The sequence below is a fragment of the Stenella coeruleoalba genome, assembly GCF_951394435.1.
Source record: "Stenella coeruleoalba genome assembly, chromosome: 19".
NCBI classification, from domain to species: Eukaryota; Metazoa; Chordata; class Mammalia; order Artiodactyla; family Delphinidae; genus Stenella; species Stenella coeruleoalba.
In genome coordinates, this window is record NC_137165.1 from 60924784 (window position 1) to 60948990 (window position 24207).

The window sequence follows — 24207 nt, forward strand, 5'->3', positions numbered from 1 at the left end:
TATGAAGTTCTTAAAATGAATGTCTTCAGCTGGTAGCACAACAATTTCAAAACAATTCCGAAACAATGTTAAATTTTATTCCATCTTTTTAATAACTATAAATACAATATAGGAGAGGGGAGAGCTAGGGGAGCAGGGAGAAGAATCTTGGGAAAATCCGTGTGTGCCGGCATCAAAAAGTCTACAAACCACTGACCTTGGCCATTAACTCAGGCGTCCGAGATGGACTGGGGCCAGTGACTACTGAGGGTTTCTTCTGCAAAAACCACTTCTCTTTCCCTGCTCATGTTCAACTTGAGACAAACTTCTGCCTCCAATCCTCTCAGTTGTAAAAAGCTTCTTATTAAACCTGTTTAATTACCCACCTACTTACAGTGCTTAAAGGTCATTAGGTCTTAAGAGCTCCTCTTTAAACAAAGGAGGAAGCTGGGGCTCCCCCAGGGGGACACTGGACACCCTAGTCCTGGGGCTCATCTCGCCCCCCATGCAGCACATGCACCAGCTAACATGCAACCCAGATGTGAACGCTGCTCAGGGCAGCCTGAGCCAGTCCATCCATGGTAAGAAAGCACTCTTCCTCAGTCTAAACTAGGCTAAAATTTAAAAAAAAAAAAACATTCTGGAAAGATGAAAAGTGAACAGGTTAGAATCAATATGCATAAAATCACTTAGGGCGAGTTTAACACTGACTTATTAACCAATTCCTGTAATAGTAAACCTGAAACGCTGACAAATTAGAAACCTGCGGAATGTGTTACCCTGAGATTTGATAGGCAGAAGCTACACATGTATTTTAAGAGAAATTCATAAGAAAAAGTTAAAGATAATTAGAACGTACCTGATAATTAGAACATAATTTCCTGAAGATAACGTAGGGAAGAACTGTTACTATCAAAAATAGAATCCAAGGTTGGAATAACTAGTCTGACACAAGATTCGCTTCCCAACTTCCCTCACCCTTCTGATTACTGTGAATAGCAACTGCTCTCGTTTCAGCCACATAGTTACTATTCTAATAAAGCATCCAAAGGGTTGGTTTGTTTTATCTTGAAGCATGTAGTACAGCAGACTTGAAAATTATCCGTAACAAACCCTAGACCGTGGATAAGAAGTTAGGAGAAAAACATGCAGTGTCCTACATACCCAGCACAAAGGCTGACACGCAAGAAGCATGCAGTAAATGCCTTTCAAATGTGGGATTTATTAAAAACAGGTATATTTATCTAGGACTTAAAGAGAATGAGACGAAATGACTCCTAATTCCAAAATTGGATACAACACTCTTCCTTAGGAAACATTTTGGTCTGTGGCTTTACAAATCTTGACAGCCCAAATCAACAATAAAACAAAATCCCAAAGGAAACCCAAACTACGACTTCAGCTATCCATTTCAACATTGTTCCTTTCACTAAAAGAGCTACTCAGACGTAAGATGAACACCTCGTAGCTTACCCATGCTGTCTGCTCTCTTAATGAGGCTAATAAAAGGTGAAAGCAGCGGAGTAGCAACACAGGAGCGCCAACACAGGAGCGCCAACACAGGAGCGCCTCACACTTTTTACATGCTTCTACTCATTTACATTTATCTTTTATTGACAAATCTACTATTTTTTGTTTGTTCTGTTTTTTTCTTTTTGGCCACGCCATGCAGCATATGGGATCTTAGTTCCCCCGACAAGGGACTGAACCCGTGCCCCCTGCATTGGAAGCGTGGAGTCTTAACCACTGGACTGCCAGGGAAGCCCCTATTTTTTATATCAATTTTTCTATTAATTTTCTGACCCCGTAATAGTAAACATTATATATTTATACATATAAACATGTCCTTAATTTACCAACAACTTTGACAGCCAGAGATAATTTTTAAGACGTACTTTTAATGTTAATTTTAACATACATTGCTAGACTAAAAGTAATGTGTAATAAATACCATTTTCAAATTTACATATAAGAACTAATTTCCAACATGTAGTTTCCAGACATTCAAAGCAGAATTCCAGATCAGTTTTGTCAAGCAAAAATCTTCTATGACTCAAATTGAGGTATAAAGTGTATAATGCAGTTTGTGTTCTAAGCAAGGGGGAAACTCACTAACTTCCTTCTTTTGTAAATGTCCTTTGCCACAAATTTGTGAGAAGCACATCTTTAATCCAAAAAAAATTTTTTTAGTTCATATAATGCCTTTTTCTGTACCTGAACCTCACCAACAAGGAAAAAACAATGAAAAAAACTACATCAATTGTAAGAGTAGTAAAAATATCAAAGACAGAACTAAAAATGAGCACAACAGGTCAGCTAAATTGATGACAGAAAAAGCCAATCAAATGTCATCTAGCTTGCCTAAACCTAGATTTAAGTTTTTCTCTTTATAATGTTCAAAATATCTTATCAGAAAATACATTTTGTAGATTTTATATTGTTCTCTTGTAATATTTGTTTTTCCTATGTCCTTGAAAAACAAATTTCACTATGTGAAATTGTTTTAATGTTTCCAAATTAGTTCAAGAAAATGCTTGATTTTATTCAATTATTTTCCATAACATAATTAGAAGTAAGACCTTGTTTAAAGGAAAATAGGCAAAGATATCAAACTGCAAAAAGGTCACTAAGAAAAAGGATATAGTAGTATAGAAAGGGGGGAGGGTATATAGTATTGGTCCCAAATGGGAGAACATCCCTGTCTGTATTAATTCCCGCTACCATATCTGAATCAAATATAAATTTTACTATATTTTCAAACTGATATATCAGAAACATCAGAAATGAGACTCTTTATTTCTTCCAGTTACCAGTCTCAAAACATCATTCATCTTGGGACAACTTCTCTTGCCAAGATCCCTAAGTGCTGCTGCCTCAGTAACTTGGGTCTTCATCTCTGCTCTTCAGTCCCCTGGCTGCACCCTAGTCTGGGTCCTCACTAGAGAACAAAAACACAAAAACAAAACCAAACAAAAAACCCTTCTCTCTTCCTTTTTTCTTTCTGTTTGCAAACCGGAAATTATCCTAATGATGGCTAATGATAACATCAGCAGCTACTATCTACTGAATGCCTGCTACGTGCCAGATGCTGCGCAAGGTTTAGTTCCAGTTCTCACGATAATCCTCTATGACAGATACTACTAGCCCCATTTACCAGAAGTTTCCACACGAAGCTCAGAGATGTTAAGTTCTCTGCCCAGGGTCATACAGGAATTAAGTAGAAAATCAGGATTTGAATCCAGTTCTATTTAACTCTGAAGTCTGTCCACTGCTCTGTTTCTCCAACTAGAAAAGTAGCACATAGCTGGGGCAAAAGCCGCCAAAGCACCCTCAATCTCTCAAGCCCATGAGGGTGCCCTGAAATCCTCCTCATTTCCTCTTTTTATTGCAGATATTTAATATTTTACATTATTAATTAAATAGGCTTTTATTAACTAGTACAGATTTTTGACAACACTTACAAACTTATTTTTATGGGAAATGAGTCATGAGTTAAAAGCCACAATCTAAAAGCAAACTTTTAAAGTACAACCCACATGTAAGCCAAGAACATCCTTTTAGAATTATATTTGAGAGTAGGAGATGCATGTCAGTATCTGTATGATTTTAAATCTCCTTATGATTTAAGAAAGGTGCAATCCAGTAGTCCTCAAGTTCTAGTCTCTAAAAGCAACGTAATGGCGTAAGAGTAAACAAACCACTGCATTCAAGAGAAATCCAGCCTGCGTTGTTTTTGAAAATAAAGTTTTACTGGAACACAGTCACACCCATCCATTTACATATTGTCTATGGCAGCTTTCTCACTATAATGCAGAGCTGAGTAATTGGAATAGAGATCATCTGCCCTGTAACACCTAAAATATTTACTATCTGGCCCTTTACAGAAAAAAATCTGCCAACTAACTGCTCTATTAGTAAATATAAATCAAGTATTTTTATTTCATCAACTACTGTATCTGTTTGGCTATGGGAATTAACATATTTTTATTCCAAAGAGTAGTAGAAAGATGACAAAAGCAGAACACAACAGAATAAAAACAGGTAAAAGGGATCAAAGTAAATGAGAAATATGGGTAAAATGAAGTCTGGGTAATAATATGAGCACAGATACAAGAAGTAACACCTACTTGTTCAATTTTGGCACAAATGTTGCTTCAACCCTACTCACAGCTAAAGGTAAGGGGACAGAACCAGTTCCACCTGTTCGTTATGTCCAAAAAATAAAGTCCTAGCATTTACTCATGAAAAAAACTTCTAGGTTCTCATAAATGGGACACTGTGGACAGAATGAAAAACATCCTCCACAATATGCTTAGTTATAGCCAATATAACAGCAAGTTTCAGACAGCTCTGCTATACGAAGTGCTTGTTAAATAAATATTTAGTGCTCAGGAAATAAAGCACCTATAAATCCAACCAAGAGCCAAGGAAATGGAGGCTAGCATGCCCTTCCCTTATCCAGCTGGATCTTGGCGTAAAATTGAGGTTTAGGCAGTAACATGACAATTCACAAAGTAATTCACCATCTTCTGCAGGTGCCTGCATGTTAAAACCAGGGACCTCTTCCCAAGAACATGAAAGCAAATCCTATTAAAGGCACTGTGGTCTCCTTTATACTAGTAAAATCAAGTTATGAAAGCTTATTGTTAGGACTTTCCATTCAGAGATAACATACTAATATCAGCAAAGTTAATTGGACCATCAGTTGAACATGGAAATAGACACTGTAGGTGTATTCACAATTACCACTGAAATTACATTCTACCCAAACTAACACTGAAAGGTTTTAACTGCGCTAAAATCATCAAATGAAGTTGGCAGACCAAAGGAGACCTGACCATCTACTTATACAAGTCTGGGGAACCTCAAAGCAAGCTTTGCCTGATGACTGTATGAAGTGACCAGGGCATAATGCAAACCATTCTAATCCCATTACACAGTAAATGAGTCAATAAACTTGGGATCTTTTTCTTACTATTCCCTCCCTGTCCATGGTATATTTAGGGGCCAGTACCTGTCTTTTAATGGTGCTGTTACAGTGCCTTTTAATACATCGTTATCAGGGGAAAAAAGGCTAAATTTTACCTTCTGTAGAAGCTGCATCAATCATTACTCTTTGCATGAGTACTGGTTCCAATCCAAAGTCGAAAACTATGGTTTGGCGAAAAGTTCCAAATATTTCTGTGTTAAATGCTATCCCGACTTTATACACGTAATGATCTAATCCATTTTGGGCCATCTTTCCTCCTATCCATTCTTGACAGTTTTCTGGGACTTCTTGTGACACCTGGGTAGCACTATCTCCGGCAGATATTGCAACGATACTAAAATGAGGGCGATGAGCATCGTAAAGCAATGCTACACGGTACAGCATTCTTGCAGGCTACAAGGAAGTTAGAATAATTTGTTGAGTACAAGGGGGTGAAAAATCCAGTTGTAATTGGGCTCTTCAATGAAAATATTGCCATAAGGGACTTTTACTTTCCCATGCTTCTAAGACACTATGTTAAAAATACAAGTTGTACTCATAAGCCATTTAAGAAAAAAAAATCAGTTGTTAAAATGATATATTTATGATGTCAGTTATACCTCAATAAGGCTGACAGTTTCAAAAACGATATATTTACGCCACATTACTAGCCTCCCTGCTCTTTCTGTGATACATTCATCTTTCACTGTGGCAAAAGCTTTCACCCTGTATCACCATCACCTCCAACTTTCCATACCCTTGGCCTAAAAAAGTTTCATCTAGCCTCAAGGAGGAAGTCTTCATAGGAGAGCAGTGACCTCTGAAGACACTGAATTGGGTTCAAGGCCAAAGCTAAACGTTCCCAGATTTTTCATCCCAAGATGCAGATGGTACAGTGGAAGAAACATCACAAAAAAGTACACAAAACTTTTCCACTGCATATATTCACAGAAATATTTTACTTTGCTTCATTCTTAAACTTTGACTATTATAATTCAGGATGGGAAGCACTGCAGAAAAATGTCTCATATTAAAAACCCGTTATTACAGAATTTGTGATTTCATTAAATCAAAATTAAAAACAAACTCATTGTTTGAATATCTTAGAACCACCAGATTAAACAATTCAATTTTTAAATAGTTAACTACAAGCCGTGAACCCCATCCTACGTTTTAAGTTTGGAAGACAACATGTCGAAGACCTCTTCACCAAATAAATAAATAAGCAAGTATCTGAACATCTACAAAGCTTTTATCTCAAAATCTAAGAAAAATCTGTGCCCTTCATGATCAAAATACAGAAATATGCTTTACCACAATATAGAACCCACATAAAAATGCACTTAGAATAAAACATTTTCAATGCTCTTTCAACACACAGATTTAAAGGTCCAAAAAGCCTTTATGAAAACTGAAAGACATTTATATTCTTTAACTATCACAAAATTCATACCTTACAAGTGAGAGCAAAGGTCCATGTCTGGTGAGATTTTTTGGTGTTGACAGTAACGGACAGATCAGGATTATGCTCTACCTTTACTCCTTCTATACATTCACTAAGCTGAAAACAGAGAGCAACTAATGTTACGTTTTATTCCTAAAAACACAAACAGACACTTTTGGCATGGTAAATAAATGTTAACGGTAAAGATGCTGATGGAACTGTTTACAAAGCAAGGTATTTTATACATTAATTTTCAGTTATTTTTATAAGCACAAAATATAATAAAGCTAAAATAAGAGACATAAGAAAACTAACAACAACAACAAAAAAAAATGGCAATAAAAACTCCCTGAATGAAGACAAATTAATATAATACCTGCAAGTCTCCAAACAAATGGTTTAGTTCTGCTCTTTATTTTAGCAAATGGGTCTACTTTTGCTACTAAAAACACTTTATCAAGAATCAAGTGTTTCATATAGAGGATAGGGAAATAAACCAAGATACAGCACGAAACAAAGTCAAGACTCAAACAAGGGCACTGTTTAAAACAAACAAACAAAAAAATGCAGTTTATTTTCCTCACCACTTTCTCAGGAGATAATGAATTCATCCACTTTTCTATCAAGGTTTCCATGTAACTGCCTGAGAGCTGTTTATTCTCATTTTGCTGTTTCAATTTTATCAACCGTGAAGCATATCTTTTCTGCCATTCTGCTAGTTCTTCCTGGGAATGTGCTGAAGTACACTGGGCACCATACCTACAGATTCCTTGCTCTAAAAATCTAAGTAGAATAGGAAAGACTGTTTTATCATATACTTTGTTGGACCATTTAAAAGATAAACTTCCAGCATTTGCCCTCCGACTCTCCAATAACAAAAACAAAACTTCATCTCCTGAAAGGCCATATTTATCACATGTCTTGCACCGAAGAGGAAGAAGACGTTTAGGAAACATTTGTAACAGTTAATCAAAACAGCAACCCCCCCATGTTCACTGACCTCTTTCTCTGGAATAAGGGGATGACAAAGCAGAACATATTCATAACCGCCCCCCACCCACAAAAACTGGCATTGCAAAGGTAGCTTCCTTCATGACATAACAACTCTGTTAGACAATTCCTCTTAGAGCAGAATTTTTCTAAAGCAACACTGACATCAAGTGGATTAGTTCGTCAAGCACAGGTATGCCCTACTTCCCAAAATGATACGACCTAAAGAAAATTTTCCACATACTAGAAATTTTGTTCTGGGAAAAAAAAAAAAAAAAGTAATATGTCACTGAATTAACATTTCAAGGCTTCTACTTTTCACCTTCAAACGTAATGCCTTCACTCTTCTCTACATTACTATTGCCTATATTTCATTGAAAATATTGGACTATATTAATTTGCTTGAAGTTTTAAATAAATAAAGAATAAAAGTTTTATGTAAGAATCACAATTAATTCAATAGTCAGATTAAATTCTTCAATGGGTAAATTCATAAACGTTCATTTTAGAGGCTATAGGGTTAATATTTCTCAATGCTTATGACTCAGAAAATTCAACTGATAATTCAATGGTCAAAACAGATAAAAATGCAAGACTTTGATCAGTAACTTTTTTAAGTTTTAAATACTCTATAAAATAATAGATCCAGCCAGTTTTTAAACATTCAAAAAATAATAAAAGATCTTCTGAGAGAAAAAATGAAAATCAAACTATAAATAGCAAATGGATAAAAGCGATGTTATGTTATAGATAATTTTTCAACTGGAAAAATATGAATAATAAGAAATACAAAATGAACCACAGCACAGTGTACATTATCAAGTGTTTCACCCTATTTGAAAAGACGAGTGTATTTAAAGCTTTTCTTGATGATACATAAAGTACTCGAACTTAAATTATGCTATTTATTAAGTTCTCTTATGCTTAAGACACATTTAAAATCATGCATTTGTTTCTCTTCAGTATGTCGTAATAAGCCAAATATTTCTTTGTCTTTCTATTGCTTTGCTTTAAATTATTTCCCTAAAAATTGAAGGTTTGATAGTCTCATCTGGACTATGAATTTTCTCATACTTCCTTTGCATAGGATCACGTTCTACCTCTCCTACAACATTGATGCCACCAGGATTTTAAAAATTTACTACCTAGTTTCTTTATTTCTGCAATAAAATCAAACCTGACCTCTTGACTATTCAATCATCAAAGCTGCATATCAAACTTCCTTCATTATCAAAAGCAACCCAGAGTAATTAGAACTTATATCTAAAAAACCAATAGTTTCTAGTTCTTATAAAAAGAACCTTTCTTAATGTAACTTTAAAAATTCTTTCTACCTTAACATATAATTATTAAATTTTGAAAGGTTAGCCCTTCAAATATAAATTACTCATAAATTCTATATAAGATTACGTGATAACAGATTTTCTCTTTTTTAGAAAAGTTATTAAAATAATTTAAGATTTCTTTATCTATTTTATGCTCCATTTCAGTTTAAATAAGGTAACTTCAACTTCAATCACCATAATTTAGGTAAATTTCACATAAACGAGATCAGCAATTAAATTGAGTCATATTAATCCAACTGGTATTACAGAAGTCTTAACAATCTCCATTTAGATCACTGTTGTTTATAATTAAAAGAAGGATCATCAATATGGTTTTGATTTTTATTATTTAATGATAATGACCATTTTGGCTTCTGTTTCAAATTGAAAATAAACCATTCTACTCAATTGTTATGCTTCTTCCTTCACATATTATCTTCTTTAAATTGGAATTACTACTTTTCAAAAAGTGAAGGAAAATTAACTATCCTTTGAATAAAGACATGTCATTGGTTTAAAAAAAAAATTCACGTTACCTTTTACACAAAGTATATTCCTCGCTGCTTGTGATTCCCCTAGGTGGTGGGCGGAAATGCCAACCATTACAAGATCCTAGAGAGTAATCAGGATATATAGTCTTATCATTTGAGGCTTGCTGATAATTCTGATATTTTAATGTGTAAGAAATACTATAAACCCTCCATACACATCATCTCAGATGATGTAAAAAGAACATGACATGCTTGCCTCTACCAAAAGAGCCCTCTACCAATCAAATGAATTATAAATCACTTAGCATATGAAACTTAGAAACCACTGAAGAAGCAGTTACACAGCAGCTAAGACAAATCAATGGCCCTTACTCTACCCCAGCGACTGGCAGACATACTTCCAAGTGCAGTCTCCTGCCTGGCATCTAAAGGGGAGATGTGTTTGGCATGCTTGTCATTTCTTAAGTATGAGTCGTGTCTCTATTAGGAACTATTTCAGGAATGAGAAAATTATGGTATCCTGGAAGGAAATTTTGTAAAACAAATTCCAGTACTGCATATGGAGTGAGAAGAAGTTCCACATTACCATCCACGTTCCTTAGGGCTGTCTGACACATGGCACTGAATAAAGTAATCTTTTTTTAATAATTGAAATGAAGTTCAAAAAGGTGAATTCTGAGATAGGAGCTAAAAAATAACATTAGTTTCCTTCTGAATACAATGCGTTTTAATGCACGTGGATAAAAGGTCCCAAATAAGCCAGGAAAACAAAGCGTCAGAGAGAACGGTTGAGCTCTAGAGGCTGAGCGGGCAGCAGTAAGTGTCCCAGGACCTTGCAGCCATTTTCTACCCCCTCACAAGTCACTGTGCTCCCCCGCCCCCAAAACACACTCTGCCCGGCTGAGCTTAAAGCTGCGTTTCACCCCTTCCTATCTGCGTGACTGGGAGAATTACCGAACCTTAATGAACATCAGTTTTATCACCTATCAAAAAGATGAAGAAAGACTCTAAGAAGTCAGTACTCGTTTCTGTGAAAGCCACTACGTGGTAGACATCATTTAGCAAACGCTCAGTGAATGCCAGTCTCTCTTCACCTTCCCCTGGCAGGAGAAGAGGAGAATCACAGACTTTCATTGTGGCAGGAACAACTCAGCTTACAGGTCAGCACTTCCAAAAAGTAGTAACTGTACTAGCCTGTGATAGAGAGAAAGGAGAAAAGACCTCCCTCTACAGATTGCTAAGAGCAGGGTTCATTCAAGTTCAGAACTGCGCACATGGAGGAAAGAAGGTAAAATAGGTCACTTCTGGGGTTACCTCCCATCTCCGTACTCTATAACTCCATGACAGGGGCTAGTGAATGAACTGCTTCCATCCGCACTACTTCTTAAGTTATATCTTTATATTCTCTCCTGTACCTCCACTAACATGTAATCTAACTCAGAAATTTCCTCCCAATAATCAATAAAGAAGCAATGCTCAAAATCACAGCTACCAGAAGTTATGCAGTTTCGTACTTACCCTCTTCTAAGTCTTCCACGTGATATCCAGGGAGGACATTACCAGTTGCTGTCTGCAATTTTTCAAATGAAAGAAATTTTTATAATAAGAAATAACTAGTTGATGTTGAATTAAACTTGGAAATTTTAAATATTTTTTAAAAAGCTTTAGATTGAATATTTAGAAATTTTTAATAAACATTAATATGCAAACGGTGTTTTTTGCTCTTTGCTCTAGTTTCCATATGTAAGTATGGAAAAGAAGTACTTCTATGGTCCTCATTAAGGAAACTGATAGAGATTCCTTCCCTACATAAAAATTACCTGGGTGCAAGAGAAGTCTCAGTCCCCAGCCCTGAACCCCGTGGAGTAGCACCTTCCATCCGTGTATGTACTGCACTCTCCTCTGCTAACGCCTACAGTATGACCAGCCACTTCTCCTGCATCAAGTGCAGCACCACCACCACTTCAGGACCGGGGAGCATATCCTGGCCGAGTCCCCCTCGCTGCTCTAGGATGAGACCTTCTCCCACAGTGGAGCCCATGGCTGGGGACCCACTCACCCTGACTTCCTGGCTTTCTCGACCCCTCGAATGCAGGTAAGACCTCCATCTGCCCCTTTGGCTATAACTTTACTCTAAGCTCCACACCCCCAATTTCAACTGAGTGCCAGCTAGAGAATAGTTAAGTGCCGCTTAACTATCCTATAGCATTTTACATGCTGGGTCACTGTCAGCCATGCACAGACCCACTGTCAATAGCCTGCAACTGCCTTTCTGCATTCCTGCGCCTCAGAGGATCCGGCACATAATGAATGCTCAGTAAATCTGGATGGATGGGGGGATGGGTAGATGGATGGATGACCGCCCATGCACTTCAAACACAGTATGTTTAAATAAAATTCATCAACTTTAACCCCAAAGCTCATCTTCCTTCAGTGCTGCTTATCTCAAGTGAATGGATTCATCTTCCCCCAAAAGAGCCAGGCTGAAACCCTGAAAGTCAGACTCTGTCCTGCTCCGAGTATTCTCCAAATCTTTGCCCAACCAGGTCTAGAATGCCTCTCATGTCTGTCTCATACTCAACGCCCCCTGCCACTATCCTAGGTAAGAGCATCATTACTACTTGTCTCATCTACCCCTGAACCAACTGACTGCCAACTTATTGTACCAAGTCACTCCTGGGTCTTTACTTAGCTGCCTCTATCCTTTAACTTCAGTTCTGACACTAGCCTCCCTGGTTTCCCTGCAGGGTGTTTATCTCTCCTTTCCCTGCTTGTACTTCCATTACAGAACCTGCTGACCACAGGCTGCCCTGTGGGTACATTAGCTATGCACATCTTGGGCTGGCCCTTCAGATTGTTTTTCATGGATTTCTCAGCTTTCCAAAACGCAAAGAACCTTGAAGAGCACACGCACTCAGTAAATGTTGAACTGAATGAGAAGGAGGAAACGGTATCCCAAGATGATATTTGGAATGTCTTGTACCATAGAAAGAATGGCATAAATGCTAATTGGGTATAACTGAAACAATAATATCACCATAATTTACATGTCACTGATTAAAATGGACCCTTTTTAGGCTGGGCTGGAACTAAATCACCATAATACTGTTTCAACAGGAAAATGCCTTCTGATTCTCAAACTACTTACTAACAAGTTTTTAAAGACAACCCATTCTTTTTGTAAAATGAGGACTGAATATAAGAATACATAAGCTAACAAATAAATCAGGAGTAATTATTAACATTATAAGGACTCTATGCGCACCAAAAAGGTACATTAAAAGATCCTTTAAAATTCTAGAAGCAAGATCTAAGCAGCATAGTCCCACAGTAGCCCTTAAAATATGATTCTAACTGCACAGAATTTTTAAGAGCTAAAAATTCACTTCAAGTATAAATTGAAAATATCTCCTCTAAAAAAATTTATCAAAATAAATTTACCAAATATGTGAGAAAAAATGGGGAAAAATGTTTTGGTGATGAAATGAAGCTTAAAGCATTTATAACCGTCAGAAGGGAAACATACGTGGTGTATTTAGTGAGTCAGCATCTACAACAATCTGCAAACGGGCAGAGTATGCATGTGCTGACACTGTAGTTCTCAGTCTGGTGGGGTCTGGTGAACAGCACATCCTCATCAGAAGAGCTGGTAAAAATGAGAAGCTCAAGCCTGGGCTGAATATTTGGCCACTGTGGCTTTTAGTTTCCTGGTACTGTGTTTAGTTTTGTTTTTTTAACACCCTTTTTATATGCTCAGACCCTAAGACAGAAGGGCAACATCAATTAGTTTGTGATTTTCAGTCTTTACTGAGACCTTCAGGGAAGGCAGCCGAAGTTCACACTGCTAGAATTCCTGTAAATTTACAATCAAATCTATTGATTGGATATTTGAAATTTTTCTAAAGAATATGCGTTGTTTTTCTTTCCATTAGTCAGCCTTTAGTTCCATGTCTTTATTCTAATCCACCAGCATTTACAGGTTAAACATCAGCTCAGCCCAATCTTTAAATAACAAATTGTTGCTATTTTTAAATACGTCAGGTGCAATAATAAGTAAGGGTATCATTGTTTGTTAACTTTTTCTAGATGGATTTTTTAATAGTACCAGTTCACTAACCAAAAATACTACTACTCTGGCTACACAGAAAAGAAATTATAAACAAAATTTAAGTCACTTATTCCGAAAGTACAGTCACAAAATGAGAGTCAAGTGATATTTGTGACCTTATACATAACAGGATTATAAATATTAAAAATAAAATTTTATATATATTTGTGTATGATTATCAGATGTAAAGCTGCTAATTCAAGTAAGGTAATAAAAGAGGAGAACAAGGCCCCAAATCATCTTATTTTATGTTCTCATTTTAAAAGTCTAAAACACTTATAACTGTCATATTTTACTTCTTAGAAATTAAAAGACTACATATATACCAGAAGGGAAATGGCTTTGAAGTTAATTAGAGCTTATTGATTCTCAGTTAATTCATAATAAGATAACATAAGACTAAGAAAATAACATTTTTTAAAAGGCTATATTTAATTGTAGCAAAACAAACAGTATCTTTATGCAACTTATATAATTCATGATGACTATCTTCTTTGCTTACTTATTTGTTGGTATGAACTGCGATGTATGATTAGATTTGAAGTGGGAAAGTAATCTACAGGAGGTCAAGGTTTACACCTGGGGGCTCTTCTCATCCTCTTGGCCTGATGGGAGCACCCTTATCGCACTCTCCACGAGACCAGCACCTTCTCCATTCTCAACTCAGCTTAAGTGTCTCATCCCCTCACCACCACGCCAGTTATTTTTCCATCACAGAAAGCTTATTCTTTCCCCACCACAGAAAGCTTATTCTTTTCCCTCATACCACTTACCTCAATGCGAATTATATCTATACTTGTTTAATTAATTTATGTATTTATCGTCTATCTCCTCCCCAAGACTCTAACCTCCCAGACGACAAGGACCATGAGTGTCTTGTTCAGTGCTGTATCCTCAGCACCAAGCATAATACCTAGCACACAGTAGGTGCCACTTTTTAAATAAATAAGCCAACCAAGCGATCACTTTACATGGGCTTCCATTTATGATAAAAACTGACAAAAATGGCTATTTGTAAAATGAGACATCTGAATAAAAATACTTCTATATGCCGGTGTGAGGAATAGAAATGTGAGACGTACAAAGCCACGGGCCTTTTACGTGCCACTGCTGTCCCCAGCCTTCAACTGCTTCACCAGAGCACATTTTCGTTCACCATTTACCCTGATACACATTATTTCCACCAGCTAAACTCACTCCCTAAAAAACCTCCTCAAATCACAGACTTCCATTAGTTACTTAAAAACACAGAAGGCTTGAGGAGTATCTCACTATTAAAAACAGAATTTTCTAATAGCCAGATGTAGTTAAAAACTAAAATTTCCCCATTATCTTTCCATTTATTGGCCAGAGACAGCTAACAAAAATTAGGGACAAAACAGAAGACCTGGGATGCAGAGGCACGTTGACAGGAAGCAAAGTTCCTAGGATGGGACCAAGCCTGGTTACGGAAAGTCTAAAGGTTGCAGTACCCCATCTTTAAAGCCTTGCTGATGCCCAGTGATTTTCCAAATTTTAATAAAGAACACGTACTAGCCAGACTGCGTTAAACTCTTCCCAAAGAGATCCACTGAAATAGTCTTACCTCCGTTTCTGTGAGAAGTATTTTTAGTCTTGTCAAATCTTTTGTTACCATCCCATTCTGAAACGGCAAATGAAAAATGGAAAAACCAAGTAGTGTATTAGTTCTTTACTATGGGGACTTAACTCTTCAGCTGTTTCTAAGGTTCATCTGTAAAAAGAAAACTCATCTCCCATCCTCATTACCATTACCATCATTGAGGTGATGATAAAGCTAACCACCTATGCGCAAAGTTAAAAAGATTAACAGGACAAAAGATACAGTGTGCCCTAAAACACTGTATTCACCTTGCCTAAGAATTTAAGATTAATTCAATAAAATATTCACAAAGGGTATCACTGAAGAGCAAGATAGAGTAAGTAAAGAAAAAAATAAACCTCAACTTTTTTTTTAACCTCAACTTTTTAAAACTCCTTTTTCCTAAAACTAATAGGCTAGATTCACAAAATGGTGAACTCAGTTACTTATGACTCAGATTCACATACAATGATCACACTACTTAAAGATGGTTCATTAACAAAGCTGTTGAAGGAAAATACATAAAACATTCACTCTTCTGAAATTCAAATTTCACTTGAGATTTGAAAGCAAATTGCTTCTTCTTAATTTTAAATTTAAAAATCTACAAACAATAAATGCTGGAGAAGGTGTGGAGAAAAGGGAACCCTCCTACACTGTTGGTGGGAATGTAAGTTGATAGGAGGTTCCTTAAAAAACTAAGAATAGAACTACCATATGACCCACCAATCCCATTTCTGGGCATATACCCTGAGAAAACCATAATTCAGAAAGAGTCATGTACCACAATGTTAATTGCAGCACTGTTTACAATAGCCAGGTCATGGAAGCAACCTAAATGTCCATCAACAGATGAATGGATAAAGAAGATGTGGTACATATATACAATGGAATATTACTCCGACATTAAAAGGAATGAAACTGGGTCATTTGTAGAGATGTGGATGGACCTAGAGACTGTCATACAGAGTGAAGTAAGTCAGAAAGAGAAAAACAAATACCATATATTAATGCATATATGTGGAATCGAGAAAAGTGGTACAGATGAACCTATCTGCAAAGCAGAAATAGAGACACAGACGTAGAGAACAAACGTATGGACACCAAGGGGGGAAAGGGGGGCTGGGATGAATTGGGAGATTAGGACTGACATGTATACACTGCTGTGTATGGAACAGATAACTAGTTGAGAGCCTGCTGTACAGCTCTGTGGTGACTACTACACTATGCTCTGTGGTGACCTAGATGGGAGGGAAATCCAGAAGTTGGGGTCAGGGGGGAATATGTGTGGCTATTTCACTTCGCTGTACAGCAGAAACTAGCACAACACTGTGAAGCAATTATACCTCAATAAATTAAAAAATAATAAAATAAAATAAGTAAAAATCCAACAGGTAAAACTGTGTAATATGCTTAACTTATATAGAAAAGTTCCTTAAGGATAGAGTTATCTAAATAATAAAGAAGAGAGCTATTCTTTATCATCTATTTAGAACTAAATACCCATACAATTTTGCTATATTAATAACACATCTTAGCTTTTATATTCATTTGTTAAAATGGTGACATCCAAAAATACTGTTAAACCAACTAAACAATTCACAGCAAAATAATTCCTTAGAAAATAACTAAATTACCCTCTGAGACGGGTCATTACATTACACTCAACAATATACAAAGTACTTTCCTAATTTCCATTTTTTTTTTACCAAATATATATTTATTTGCAGTGAAAACACAACTTTGCTCCTGCTTTCCACAATTTATGTTAATTCAGAATAAAAGTATAGAGAATTCATGCTGTATAACAAAGTATACATATATTTTCTTGCTTTCACTGTTTTTCATTATGATTCCTGAAAAATATCAGCCAATGCTGTAACAGTTACCAACTGGTAAAAAAAAAGTTATAATATCTCTTTTCTTCCAATTTCTATAGATTGCCAACTCTAAAGTACAAAAAAAGTAGTCTTTCAATTATCTCATCCAAAAACAGACAAAAACTCTCAAAAATTATATACTACATACAAACATTTATCCCAAAGTCTGAAAAGAATTAGATAACTCCATCAGAGCAGTCATGAATATTAACTTACACATATGACATCTTCAGAAACAACAGTAATTATTACTTAGTTTAGATAAACTTAAGCATTTTATAAAATAAATTGCTGAATTTAAGAACCCTATAAGATCATATGTCCACAGGAGCATTTTAAAACTCAAAAATATTTCCAGGTTCTGTTAAATTATACCTTTAAAGAAAATCATTTATTTATTCTATACTTTCAAAGCTTAAAAAATATCTCCAATTCTTATATATATTATCACAAACTACAAGAATCCAATGATTAAACATCAGTTTGTTGAAGAGAATTAAGCATCTCAAGATACTTACAAACTTTGATTTCTGACAGAACCTAGAGGAACGTAGGTAATACACCTAAGGAGTCAAATGGATGAATCCGTTTTCAGACATTCAAATTTAGAACTCATCAACATACCAGGGACTCTCCTGTCAGTGACTTGGCAAGAATGCTGGATACAAGTTGGAGCTTTCCTTTAAGCTGCATGCAGCAAAGTACTGCTTGAAAGGTACCATCTCCCTTGGCCAGTCCTTCTCCCAGCACTGTCATGAAAGAACAGCCATCATTAACCGCGTAACATTCGATACACATTTTTCTCAATTTTATTATTAGCACACTATCCCAAGCATGACTTCTTTCATACTAAAAGAATAACTATAACTACTAGAGGAAGGCAGTGATGTTTCAGTTCTGTCCATGACATGCATAAAGCCAAGAAAAAAAATGGGAAAATCAACATACCTAACCTACTACAGCCTATAGTCAGGTAGGATCACCACAAAATCATGAGGAGAATTAATCTTACAGCTCTCCAGTGAAAATACTGTTCAACCTATGATGTCTGGGTAAATGAGGGCTTTTAAACTGCAGAGATACATATTCGCTGAATAAAGTTCTTGCATTTTTGACAAAGAGATCCAGTGCCATTAAAATGCATTAGAAACTGCAAACCTCAATATTTTGAAATTCCTAAGTAATTAAGAATTAGCTTTTATCAAAACCAGCAAGATTAACTAAGAACCCAATGGTCAAATGGCCAGAGAAAATGCTACCCAATTTGTCTGCAAGGGTTTACTGACTTAATTTAATACAATCACAAGGAGAACATATTTCTAACAATACAGAATATACTCATTTTTATGCCATGTCATTTGAGATGATTTCCCACAACTGCTAATGGTTCAACCAGTAAAACAATCTGTACCTTTCTCTTTACTGCTAAGTCCAAGATTCTATTTTTAGTTTATACACACTTCAGCTTCCTTTGCAAAAAGATAATTTGCTGAAAGAAAATATTTTGGAAATTGCATTTTTTCTAATTATTTTCAAGGAAATGTTTTGTTTAAGTATCAATATAATATACTGCATTTAAAGTCAATTGGGTCCGTCCTTAATACATATATATATATTTTTTTAATAAATGTAATTATTTTATTTATTTATTTTTGGCTGCGTTGGGTCTTCATTGCTGCCTGTGGGCTTTCTCTAGTTGCGGTGAGCAGGGGCTACTCTTCGTTGCGGTGCGCGGGCTTCTCACTGCGGTGGCTTCTCTTGTTGCAGAGCACGGGCTCTAGGCGCACGGGCTTCAGTAGTTGTGGCAAGCTGGCTCAGCAGTTGTGGCTCGCGGGCTCTAGAGCGCAGGCTCAGTAGTTGTGGCGCACGGGCTTAGCTGCTCCACAGCATGTGGGATCTTCCCGGACCAGGGCTCGAACCCATGTCTCCTGCATTGGCAGGCGGATTCTTAACCACTGTGCCACCAGGGAATTCCTGTTCTTAATATATTTATTTTGGTTGTACTGAATATATCCTTCTGTTATATGGTTCAATTTTTTTATTACCCAAATAACATAACAAAAGAACACTAATAAAATTCTACACAGAAGTTCACCATAAACTCACCACTCAACCAAAAAACTGTTTTCACTTATTCATGTTCTCTTCAAATTCTGATCAATATTTACATAATTTTTACATGACTGTAACTGATATAACAGTTTATATCCTACTTTACTTCCCCTTGACATATTCAGTATTTTCCATATTACAGTGTTTATATTTATCATTTTATTAGCTATATAATGTTCCATCAAGTAGATACATCAATTTACTTAACTATTCCCTTGATCCAGAACAGTTCCAATTTTTAACTATTAAAAAGAACACTGTATGGGGCTTCCCTGGTGGCGCAGTGGTTGAGAGTCCGCCTGCCGATGCAGGGGACACGGGTTCCTGCCCCGGTCCGGGAAGATCCCACATGCCGCGGAGCGGCTGGGCCCGTGAGCCATAGCCGCTGGGCCTGCATGTCCGGAGCCTGTGCTCCGCAACGGGAGAAGCCACAGCAGCCAGAGGCCCGCGTACCGCAAAAAAAAAAAAAACACAAAAAAGAACACTGTATTAAACATCTTTCTACATATATACTTTATTGAATCAGATTATTAAATTGAAAGTTGCAGTCTCTGTATCCAAGAAGGTTTTATTCAATTACTTTCAGTTTAGACCAACCTGCTGTCACAGTATCCATGTTACAGATCACTTATCTCCTCAACTGACAATTCCAATACATGAATAACAACAACGGAGCATCCTTAAGAATGTCTTGAGCAACTCAGAAAATTCCACAGTAAGCCCACATCTCCCCCAGATCTTACTATTCCTGAAACTACTTAAATATGACCTTCAGCAAAAGTCATTTTATCTCTCTGGTCCTCAGTGTGGTCATCTGTAGAACTGCAAGATGAAACAATGTGCTGCAAGGATCAAATAATATAATGCGAGCATTAATAAAACACTCTGAAGAAACATGACAGTCCTACCAAGGTCTGGATCACTCACATTCGCTAAGCCTGTTTCCTCCCCCGTAAAATGGAGGTGACAGTAGCTACCTAATAAGGTTGTGGTAAAGACTAACTGTGTTAATTATATGAAGTATCTAGCACAGTCTCCTCAAGAGTTCCCTAGATGTTACGTTCCCCTCTAAAAATTATAAAATAGTATTAAGAACTGTTGAGGAACTAGCCTAGTTCCTTTTCAGTAATTGGGATATTGAGAAACTAGTTGTCCAGAGCTGAAGAATGTCTCAGGGAAATGAAAAAAACGTAAGAATATTTCAGTCTCAGATGACTATGTCATGTTTAAAGAGTATTAAATGACATGATATTTTACAAGCACTTTGCAGAGATCTTTGGTTTTGCACAAGGTATATGCTGAATTTTATTTTGCAAAAGTTCTTCCATTACACTGATGTCTAAATGTCTCCAGATTTGTCAAAATTATGTTTCCCTTTCTTCTCTCTAAACATTTTAGACAAGAAACACTACTGATGTACTTTCTTCTAAGGGCTGTCTTTAAATGCAATTCAGTTTATGTCTTGTAGGATCCCACATGAAGAACTATGGCAAAGAAACAGTCAACTACTATAGATAAAAAGCTATCCTGCTATGGTGTCATATGATAAAATCAAATTGCAGTGCTGCCAATCTGGTCCTGTATTACCTTTAACATCTTGAAAAAGCTTGAAAGAAAACAAAGTATGGCCTAGTGTATTCTTAAACTTGCCTCAGCTATAATAATTGAACTTGCCAAAAGAGATGACATTAAAACATAACCTAATCTTGGGCAACTGTAAAAAAGTTATGATTCCTTACAAATAAATTCTCTTCCCCCAACTATCTGTGAAATTCTACAGTGAGCACATAACTCCTTCCTTCCCCTGGGAGTTACAAAGGAAAAATCTGAACACCTTAGTTGCGTTGCTAAATTCAAGTCTCTATCCCTTCTCATCCTTAAGTTTTTGTAAGATTTTCTAACACTTGAAATATGTCTTACTTGGAATGTTTTGGACCAGAATATGACTAATCTTAAAGGAGTACTCATTCAACTGTTTCAACAAAAACAGCTTCTGTAAGTGTTTGACAGCCCCTGGCTACCAAAAGGAGAGGATCAACAATTAAAATGTAATTCCCCTTGCCTGTAAAGAATTACCTGCAATGAGAAAGATAATTTAAAACAAGCTTAAAGTTCAGTAAATGCTGAATATTAGTCTGTATTTTTTCAGTAACATGACCATAAAAGGGTATTTTTCTTATCAAGTCCTTAGTTATTTCTAAAGCCTTTTATTGAAGAGCATAGCCTAATCAAGGTAGCATTTTTCCAAATTTTTTGAAAGAAATTTTAACATTACCATTAAACTAAATCCTTGAGTCATTAATAAAGTGAAGTTATTCACCACTTGGAAATAATCACATTCTCAGAACCAACACATCAGGAACTGAATCAAAAATGAAATAGATTCATTTAATAAATATATAAAACAAATTTATAATTTATAAATAAATTCCTTTCCTAAATATCAGCCATTTAATTTTTGGGCAATAAACTTATTGCCAAACATCTATTGGGGTGGGGTTAGGGGAGGAGTTTATAAACAGACTCCAAACAGCAGAAGGCCTAAGTCAGGTTAAAATGTCCACTTGTAACAAGTAACAAGAAGTATAAGGTAAACCAGAATAAGAACTCTGTGGCAAATCTCTCACCCGGGTCCATTTCTCCAAATAGTTTTTTTTTTCCACCATGCTTCTCCTCTGTCTCAACCCTTTTTCCCCTTGCCCTCTCTTTACTTCCAATTGTAATACATAATACTTTAAGACATGCGGACCACAGCTTTTGCGGCATTTTATGTCCTTCCTACCAAGGTCTTTTGCAGATATAATCTTTCCTTTATAAGACGCTTTTGGAAAATGAAAAGCCTTAACAGTATTCAATCTCAGGTATCACACAGACCTCTTCTGAATATTTCATCTCCAGATTTAAATACTATACTCTCTCTCTCATTCTCTCTCTTTTCTTTTTCCCCAAATCCCTGCTACCTTGCTCTCTGCTCCTTCCAGTATTCAGTCCTTAACCTGGTCACAAAAATCTCTGCATCTCTTTTACAGCCCTCTTGTGTGTGCCATAAACTTTGAAGCTGAGACCTTATTGTATATTTTTGGAAGTACTCTTTCCTTCAACTGCAGCTCAGAGTAAAGGCTCTTGGACTCCTGAGTAGCCTGTTGTACTGTGTGTGCATTAGAAAGAGAGAGAGAGAGAGAGAGAGAGAGAGAGAGAGAGAGAGAGAGAGAGAGAGAGAGAGAGAGCGCGCGCATGCTGCTTGCCGAGCCTTCAGCCTCCTCGTTATAAAGAACCCTAATTTCCAAGATGCATTTGCTGTATCATTACAGGAAAGTTAATCTCTGTTAACTGTTCAAAAACTGGAAGAAGGGGGCTTCCCTGGTGGTGCGGTGGTTAAGAATCCACCTGCCAACACAGGGGACACGGGTTTGAGCCCTGGTCCAGGAAGATCCCACGTGCCGCGGAGCAACTGAGCCCATGTGCCACAACTGCTGAAGCCCGCGTGCCTGGAGCCTGTGCTCCCCCACGGGAGAAGCCTCCACAGTGAGAGGCCCGTGCACACAACGAAGAGTTAGCCCCTGCTCGATGCAACTGGAGAAAGCCTGAGTGCAGCAACCAAGACCCAATGCAGCTATAAATAAATAAGTAAATAAAATTTATAAAAAACTGGAAGTTGTTTCTATTTTAAAAAATCAACTTAACTGTATTTTTTTTATCTTAAAACTCTTTCAGTGCCTTTATGTCAACGTCAGAAGTCAACGTCTTTCTATGTCCGTTGTAAGCACTCAGAGGAAATCCTCTGCTAAGGCACTCCCTTACTTCACTGTTTCCACGGTTGATTTGCTTGCTTTTGAAAAAAATAATTTGCTTACTGAGAAGAACTGACATTTTGCTCCTCTTCTGACTATTTTCTTTGCACTATGTGAGAGGGCTATGTTTTCAGGTGTTCACAATAATCTTAATTTCAGCGTTGTCATCCTGCCCGTCAGTGTCCGTCCGTCCCCCCCCCACCCCCCCGCCCCGCTTTGGTATAGTTTTTATTGAGATTTTACAAGGCAAGGTACCACTCATTTTAAATCTTCTCTTTTTATGGTATACATATAATTTGAGCTAATATAAAATTAATGCTAGTATTTATTCTATGAGTGAAAAACAACATGAAATACATTTATAATGTCACTCATGACTATACCTGACACCCTGCATAAATAAGAAAAGGTCTAGAACAGACAGTCATACAACCATGGTGAGGCTCTTGCAACTGAGTTCAAAGGGTGTAGTTCAAAGACTATTGCTTACTTAAATATCTACTCATACAAAAGAGAGTCCGGGGCTCCCCTGGTGGCGCAGTGGTTGAGAGTCCGCCTGCCGATGCAGGGGATGCGGGTTCGTGCCCAGGTCTGGGAAGATCCCGCATGCCGCAGAGCGGCTGGGCCTGTGAGTCATGGCCGCTGAGCCTGCGCATCCGGAGCCTGTGCTCCACAACGGGAGAGGCCACAACAGTGAGAGGCCCGCGTACAGCAAAACACACAAAAAAAGGGAGTCTGCACACTCAGAGGATGGTCTCCAACTTAACTTAAATTTTAAAAAAACACTTTCCTGATTTATATTCTATCCCTAACAACTTACATATAAGAAATTTACTTAAAACAGTTAATAGGCATTATGGGGAAATGAAGAGTGGAAGTTAAGGTCCTATTCCAGAAAGCCTTAGGTTCCTGCTGAAGAACAAACTGCGGTACAGCCATGCTGTGGAATACTACTCAGCCATAAAAATGGATGAACTACTGATACACACAAAAACTTGGATGGGTCTCAAACACATGGTGAGAGAAAAAAAGTCATCCTTAAAAAGATCACGTACAATATGGTTCCATTATGTGGTATTTTCAAAATGACAAAATTATGGAGGTGGAGAACAGATTAGTGGCTGCCAGGGGTTACACAGGGAGGGAAGACAGTGAGTGTAACTGTGAAGGGTAGCACGAGAGAGATCTTCACTGTGATGGAACTCTTCTGCATCAGGACTGTGCTGGTGGTTACCTGAATCTACACATAATAAAATGAAATAGAATTACACATATTCATTGAACCAATGTCAACCTCCTGGTTTTGATACTGTACTACAGTTATGCACGATGTAACCAGTGGGGGGAAAGGTACATGGGATCACTGTACTATATTCGCAACTTCCTGTGAATCCATAATTATTTCAAAGTAAAAAGTTTTTTTTTAATTCCTGTTGGAGAAATGAAGCTTATATATATGAAATTTTTTAAATAGTTACCGCAAGTGGATCTAAAGAACAAGTAATTAAGAAATATTAT

The 24207-nt window shown here is 36.9% G+C and overlaps 1 protein-coding gene across 7 annotated transcripts in view; it reads right to left on the reverse strand.

Moving 5' to 3' along the window:
* The window catches only part of HELZ (helicase with zinc finger), a 158857-nt gene that overhangs the window by 104347 nt on the left and 30303 nt on the right, over window positions 1-24207 (reverse strand). For 6 of the 7 annotated variants that reach the window (XM_079904109.1, XM_079904105.1, XM_079904107.1 and 3 more), the window contains 7 exons: window positions 17411-17535; window positions 14892-14948; window positions 10717-10768; window positions 9244-9319; window positions 6977-7175; window positions 6402-6509; window positions 5065-5362 (listed from right to left, as the gene is read on the reverse strand). In XM_079904109.1, the coding sequence (XP_079760235.1) occupies window positions 5065-5362; window positions 6402-6509; window positions 6977-7175; window positions 9244-9319; window positions 10717-10768; window positions 14892-14948; window positions 17411-17535 (915 nt within the window). The other variant, XM_079904111.1, reaches the window with a different exon arrangement.